The 7,674-nt window shown below is 34.3% G+C and overlaps 1 protein-coding gene across 1 annotated transcript; it reads left to right on the forward strand.

Moving 5' to 3' along the window:
- The first annotated feature begins 233 nt into the window (after nt 1-233).
- Nucleotides 234-7,456, forward strand: LOC145980726 (uncharacterized). Its single transcript, XM_083113791.1, has 5 exons — nt 234-333; nt 989-1,102; nt 2,693-2,935; nt 5,667-5,735; nt 7,090-7,456. Exons 1-4 carry the CDS (start codon nt 256-258, stop codon nt 5,730-5,732), a joined length of 501 nt encoding a protein of 166 aa, XP_082969917.1. The 5' UTR covers nt 234-255; the 3' UTR covers nt 5,733-5,735; nt 7,090-7,456.
- The last annotated feature ends 218 nt before the right edge of the window (nt 7,457-7,674 follow it).

Raw genomic sequence — 7,674 nt, forward strand, 5'->3', positions numbered from 1 at the left:
TGGCACACTCCCTCATATTTGTTCATTATTAACATTTGTAGAAGTAGGCCTTACTCTTGTAAAGATTATAGAAGCTGTTTAAATTGTCTTAAATATAATTTTAATTCTCCTTAATGGTGTGGAAGAAGTATAATTATCTGAAAAGTTAGTTTCCCTACTTTTTTCTCACTTATGGGATGAACCTCATGTTTATTTGCAACTCCTCTAAAAATTTTACAGGAGACAATGCCTTATACAAGCAGTAGCATTTCAGTCATGGAACCAATTGGAGTTATCAGTGTAGAACCACAGGCCACCTCAACACCTGGTGCTGCAAGCACATCTAAGCTAAAGGTATAGTATATGTTAGAGTGTGAATATTAATGTTAGGTTAAGTGAAGGTATAATTAATTGTCAATTTATGCAATTTTAATTGCATAAATCAATGGGTACCTATTACTAGGTAGAGACCACTTCCAACTCTAATTTGATCATATGGGATTTGAGGGATTTTTGTAGGAAGACTATGATAAATAGAGCTTGCCTTCCCTGTGGCGTAGTAGTAACCTCATCATCTTGTAATCAAGGGGTCTTATTTTTGATAGCCAATGGACACATAGTGGATCCTATTTTAAACTGTAGGTCCAGTCCTGATTAGCCTAAATTGTGGTACTAGTAATCGAAATCCTATTAAATCTAAAAATTCATAAGGATTCTGATGTGTATGCATGAGTAGTATATTGAGTGTCAGTATTTCTTTATCTTACCACAATTAAACTGGACTTGCTGGCACACTCCCTCATATTTGTTCATTATTAATATTTGTAGAAGTAGCCCTTACTCTTGTAAAGATTATAGAAGCTGTTTAAATTGTCTTAAATATAATATTTTAATTTCTCCTCAATGGTGTGGAAGAAGTATAATTATCTGAAAAGTTAGTTTCCCTACTTTTTTCTCACTTTTGGGATGAACCTCATGTTTATTTGCAACTCCTCTAAAAATTTTACAGGACACAATGCCTTATACAAGCAGTGGCATTTCAGTCATGGAACCAATTGGAGTTATCAGTGTAGAACCACAGGCCACCTCAACGCCTGGTGCTGCAAGCACATCTAATCTAAAGGTATATTATATGTTAGAGTGTGAATATTAATGTTAGGTTAAGTGAAGGTATTAATAATTGTCAATTTATGCAATTTTAATTGCATAAATCAATGGGTACCTATTACTAGGTAGAGACCACTTCCAACTCTAATTTGATCATATGGGATTTGAGGGATTTTGGTAGGTAGACTATGATAAATAGAGCTTGCCTTCCCTGTGGCATAGTAGTAACCTCATCATTTTGTAATCAAGGGGTCTTATTGTTGATCGCCAATGGACACATAGTGGATCCTATTTTAAAGTGTAGGTCCAGTCCTGATTAGCCTAAATTGTGGTACTAGTAATCGAAATCCTATTAAATCTAAAATTTCATAAGGAATCTGATGTGTATGTATGAGTAGTATATTGAGTGTCAGTATTTCTTTATCTTACCACAATTAAACTGGACTTGCTGGCACACTCCCTCATATTTGTTCATTATTAACATTTGTAGAAGTAGCCCTTGCTCTTGTAAAGATTATAGAAGCTGTTTAAATTGTCTTAAATATAATTTTATTTTCTCCTAAATGGTGTGGAAGAAGTATAATTATCTGAAAAGTTAGTTTCCCTACTTTTTTCTCACTTTTGGGATGAACCTTATGTTTATTTGAAACTCCTCTAAAAATTTTACAGGAGACAATGCCTTATACAAGCAGTGTCATATCAGTCACGGAACCAATTGGAGTTATCAGTGTAGAACCACAGGCCACCTCAACGCCTGGTGCTGCAAGCACATCTAAGCTAAAAGTATATTATATGTTAGAGCGCGGATATTAATGTTAGGTTAAATGAAGGTATTAATAATTGTCAATTTATGCAATTTTAATTGCATAAATCAATTGGTACCTATTACTAGGTAGAGAATTGTGTGGGAAAGCAGTCTCAAAAAATGACAATTCAAAGAAACTTATGATTATAATTCAGGATGGAGGTTGTCACAGAAGCCTCCTATGCTTCATATGTTGAAGGTTAAAGTAAAGTACAAGGAGGGTAAGGGTGGCTGGAACCCCTATTTAAGGTGAAAATCAAAATTTGTGCCTTAATTGACAGAAATGTGTCAAGTGCTCTTGGTGAGTGTTAATGGCAAACATGTTTTGGAGATATTGAAGTTTTCAGTGCACTTCTGAATGACGTGTGCAATTAGAACAGAGAATGGGATGCAATATGCCTGTTAACAATGAAGCTTAACATGTTTGTATGATTAGGGCTGAGCTGATATGGTATGGGAAACTATCAGTCAGATTTTATTTATCTATACCAGTCTATGGACCCACACAAAAATAAAATTTTCTTACAATGAATTTTATACAAATCACATTCACTTTGAAAACTTTTTTATCAGTTTTGCAAAAGTATTCTGCTGTTATATAGTTTATCACTTGATGCAGAGTATGTGACAGAACCATGATATTTGCATGTTTTCATGGCAGTAATAGCGTAGTTGTTAAAAACCACTTACAATTTATGGTCTTACCCTCTTTATATTTAATATTAATTGTGATGCTTATTTTTTATACCATAATGTATAACTTTCTTCTACTACCTATCACTTGAAATTGTTATGTTACAGATCAAGGAAACAGCAGTTGAATCAAGTGCCGCCCCATCGCCTATATCCGATGCCTTATCCTTGATGGCGTCGGACATGATGACGCCCTCGGAAACCATCACTATAGAAGATTCGAGTATGAACTCTGTCGTGGCTGATCCAACCATGATTCCTGGCATGGCTGACTCAACTCTGTTGTCTGTAATGGCTTCAGGTGAACTATACACTCCAGTATCTGGAGGAGATACAAGGATGACTGAGACAGTAAGTAATGTCATTTATTTATTTATATGAGTTGCTAATGAGCAGCCCATCATGCTAGATATGCTTATACATTTATATGCTATGTTTATTGTATTAAGATTAGGGCTGAGCTGATGCCAATGTATCAGAATATATCAGTCAGATTTTATTTATCTATACCAACCTATACTGTTCCAGCATTTTGGTCATTCAGAGGGTCCACAAATATGCCACACAACATTTTTGCAGAGTTTAATCTTCTTGCAAATTATGCAATATTCAAAGCATTGATTTATTTTGCACCAATATTATGTAAAAAACTTTGTTTCATGATTACATAACAGGTATTTTAACATTTTGATGTAATTTATACAGTGAGATCACACTCTTGGTAATGATTAGGGGGTGGATTTTCACTTTTTTTTTCCTTGGGGAAAATTCATATGCTTTCAATGGATTTATTCAAAATTTTATACTGCATATAAATGCATATTTGAGCTTATTGTGCATATTTGTTTTTATATATATATTGGAAGTAATTTGGTGCAATCATTAACCTCAAGTGTATGTCTTCCATCTTATTATCCTTTGTGGCAAGAGTAGCCTATAGCACCCTAGTTGTGTCTAGAACATCCAGTAACAGGAAACTACAGTACAAAGATAAAGAAAGCCACTCTCCGACCAATCACCCAATAACTGACATAAAAAGAAGTGAGTCATAGTTCCAGGCTCCAGTGACTGCAGTGTGGCATTATTTGTTGGCTATCTCTTGATACGTTACTGCATCTTCGTAAATCTGTGTGAGTGCCTGTGTCTGAGTGGTACTTGTTTGACAAGGGGATAAAGGGTGCAATTGGTTGCAACTGTTCACTTCTTTGGGGGATGCTACATATGCATCCTCCTGCTTCCAAATAATTTACTGAAACCTCCCCTCCAGATATGGAAATACATATTTAAAATACTACAGTGTGTGATATTCTCCATCCAGTGTAAGAGCGAAATAAATGTAAACATAAGAATGTGACTTGTGAATTTCAGACTTGATTCCATCATTGTGATGTAGGCTCATTTGTAGATAATGTACGTGCTATATCCCCCTCCCCCCTGCATTCTCACTTTCCTTCAGTATAGCTTAGAGAAATGGCATTCCTTTGTCAAACGCTCAATGTTCTTATGTTTTGGAACTTTGGAACAGCTGCCATTGGAAATAATCATTAGAAGTTATATTGGACCATGTGTTTACATCCACGCCATGTTTGCTGTGGACGGAACATAGTTAAAAATTTGAAGTTGCCCCCCGGCCCCCTAACATTTTGCCAGCTTAGTTATGAGCCTTGTATAAAAAGAGAAAGTAAACTTTTGCCCCCCCCAGTTTTCGCACTTAATGGATCATATTAGTGGTGACGTCACAGCAGACGTCAAACCAGGATTTGAGTCTAACAACGGGCAAACGTGTTTTTCTCCTATCCAAATCAATGGGATTTTCCATCGGAAGGGGTAGCTTTAATTATTGTGACAACAGTTATGAAACAAAATTATAATTGCTCTAGGTACCAGATTGGTTGACGTAGAAGACTGTAATTGCTGTCAGACTTGCATCACCTTGGTATCTGACACATACTTGTACAAAATATTTGATTAGCTACACAAAAAAAAAACTGGGTTTTACAGACAAATTCACCTTACTTTTTGATACAACTTAGTACATTAATCTCTTAATCATTTAATGGTGTTTATTAGGCTCTAAGATAGGAAAATAAATTAAACAAAATATATGTACTGATGGTGTGAAGCTCATACGAAAGAAAATATAACACATTTCTCTTGATTTAAAATTCAATAATTTTATGGGTAAAAGAGGAAACATTTTGTGTAGAAAAATATACAAAATACTAATCATGTTAAACCATAAATAGTGTCAATATCATTAAACTGTAAAGAAACATGGCAGCTGATATTTTTCGAACTATCATTAAAAAAAATCTCCAAAATTCAGGTACAGAGACTATAAAAATATCTAAGTTAATATTCTAAGTTACAATTATAGAGTACGTCCAGAATGTTTTAGTTTCACTGGAAGAAAAGTTACTGAAATTATTGGTTTCCTTAATGAACTCAACAAACATTTCCATACTTCTAGTTACAGTATCAGAAACAGAAAAATGTATGTTTATGTATATTTTTTATTTGCGTTAATCAAATTGTTCAAATATTTGACAGTGCCATTTACTAGAAAAAGCCTTTCTGTAAGGAACATATATCCATGTGCATGGTGCCAAAAACCATGCAAGCAATTTTAAACACCCACTCTACTACTCACTGAATAAGTATAATAAAAATTAATTGCATTGAAGATTTATTTGGGTGTGCTACTGCTTCTTTTTTGGTCTGAATTATATAATTATTACCACTTTTTGTCCATGAGCCCCAGCACAATTTCATGCCTTGTAAATGCTGTAAATATGGATCTATAGGCGGGAATTGCTTCAAATCTGAATTGTGTGGCCAGTGGACCACAGAAAGTGGGAAGGTATTGGTTCAGTCATAAAGCATATATTGATTGTAATGCACTATTCATAGGACACCTTTTTGAAATTTGTAGTGCATATATTAAGTGCATATTTTGCCTATTATAAATGCATATTTTGGTATTTTTTAGTACTTATAAATCCACCCCCTAGTTATGATTATATTGCCAGTAACAAATTTTATTCTTGCTGTTGTCCTAATTTATGAAATTGTTTCACCACAGGAATCAAGGAGAGCACTTGAATTTACCGCATCTATTATTGAGTTGGACTCTGAGGAAGTAGACTAATAGGTAAGAAAGATAACTGTTAACCCTTCCCCCAAAATATTGTACTTCCACTGTGTTGTGTTAACAGTTTTAATTGTGTGTGTCTTTGGTATTACCGTATATTGGTTTTCAGTTTACGGCTTAATGTGAATCGTCCCAGGTTCTTACTCGGAACCTTTCCAGTGTACCGTCATGAGTGTTGGGACCTTCAATCAGCTGTTAGTTTGTTATCTCTACTCGCAGGGCTGTAGAAACACTCCCTGAGTAAATTTCGTCCTTTCATTTCAGTTTAGTATTAGTATTTCAACATGTTCTTGTTTCTCATTTATATCAATTGTTATTCAATGCAAATGTTCAAAATTAATAAAATTTGATAAATAAATGACTGTATTACTATTTACATGCTTTAAAACAATTAAAATTTAGCCTTAAGGTGTAATTTTTTTTCTTGGTATTATTTACCCAGCACATGTCCTTACACAAAATACAGGGTTCCATTTTAATCCACAGACTTTCGAAATGGATTTGCTGGTCCACATTATAGACTGTAGAGGTGAAGCATTTTGAAATGTCAAAATCCTACATTTATAATTATTTTGGTGGTAACTAATTAATTTACTTGTGAAAGGCAAATAAAATAATTGTACGTGGTTATTTTTCAATAGTATGTTTATTATTGTCAAGACTAAGTGGTATAGGTTTCAAATTTACATTTATAGTCTCTGGGCATTTCAGTGTTCAAGGAAATGATTTCAGTTGAGAGAATGGTATTTATTAAACCACTCTCCCTCATCTCACACAACCATTTACTATTAATACTTAACGTTGATACTGTCTGTTTCACAAGCTCTTGAAGCCACTAGGTGGTCAGAATTAATGTTCGCCAACTCGGAGCCTGTTCAAAGCATCGGATTGCTGTGAAACTTAGTACAAAGGCTATGGAGACTATGGAAAGTAAATACTGATGTAAAAAGTAGTTCAAATGTTCACAACCAGGTGAAAATGTGGCGCTGAAATAACCACCACCAAAAATCGCATGATTCAACAGCAGGATATTGTTCACCACATTTACGCCCAGTGACATAATTTTGAACTTTTTCTTTCATCATCATTTTCATTTCCGTGATCTCCATAGAGAGTATACCAAGTCTCAGTACAACCCGATGCATTGAATGAGCTCCGAGTAGGGGAATTTAAATTATAACCAACAAGTAGGGACAGAACTCGGTCATGAACTAAAATTGTTTGAGTTTTTCTTCTTCTAGTGCAGGTGGCAGACCAGTCAACACTTGCAAATTGTTTTCAGTTATTGTAGGTATGAACACCTTAGTAGATTCTGCACTGTTGTTGAAATATTTCTTTCTTTTCTTTTTTTCAGGGAAGTTGTGCAAGTGTGTCTCCATGTTCAAGAATTCAAAGTGTTCAGTGTTCGATTATATCTAGTGGCAGCTAACTTTTTCGATTGTCAATTTATTAAATTTATGGAAAGTTATAATACATTCAAGTAATTGCTGCGAGTTGGCAGCAACAGAAAAACTGTATCTGTTTATGCATTGTAGGATAATATTTAAATTGATCTAATTCAAAACATAAATAATGTTGTACTTATTCCCAGTTCGTTCCTGGAGGATATGCAGGCAAATAGCCATTCATAGGAATGTTGTAAAGTGTTTGTTGCCAGTTGGCATCAACTGAAATTCTGAAAGAGAATTGGAAAAGCCAAAAAATATAAATGTGTTTCTCCTTCATGCATCTCAGTTTAAAAGAGTTCAAGTGACTAATTTTCCATACATGTATGTGTGTATTTGAAGTAGTGTTATGCAATGACTTTAATAAAGGCTAATTCAAAACATAAATAATGTTGTACTTATTCCCAGTTTGTTCCTGGAGGATATGCAGGCAAATAACCATTCTGTATAAAAACCTGACAATATACATGAGCAGATCAAATTTTTCAATTAGG

This window comes from Lepisma saccharinum, chromosome 2 (assembly GCF_977018435.1).
Source record: "Lepisma saccharinum chromosome 2, izLepSacc3.1, whole genome shotgun sequence".
NCBI lineage: Eukaryota > Metazoa > Arthropoda > Insecta > Zygentoma > Lepismatidae > Lepisma > Lepisma saccharinum.

Coding starts and splice junctions, on each gene's coding strand:
- LOC145980726 (XM_083113791.1), top strand. CDS start 256: ATGGAACCAATTGGAGTTATCAGTGTAGAACCACAGGCCACCTCAACA. Junction 334..988: donor CAAGCACATCTAAGCTAAAG/GTATAGTATATG, acceptor AAAATTTTACAG/GACACAATGCCTTATACAAG. Junction 2,936..5,666: donor ATACAAGGATGACTGAGACA/GTAAGTAATGTC, acceptor GTTTCACCACAG/GAATCAAGGAGAGCACTTGA.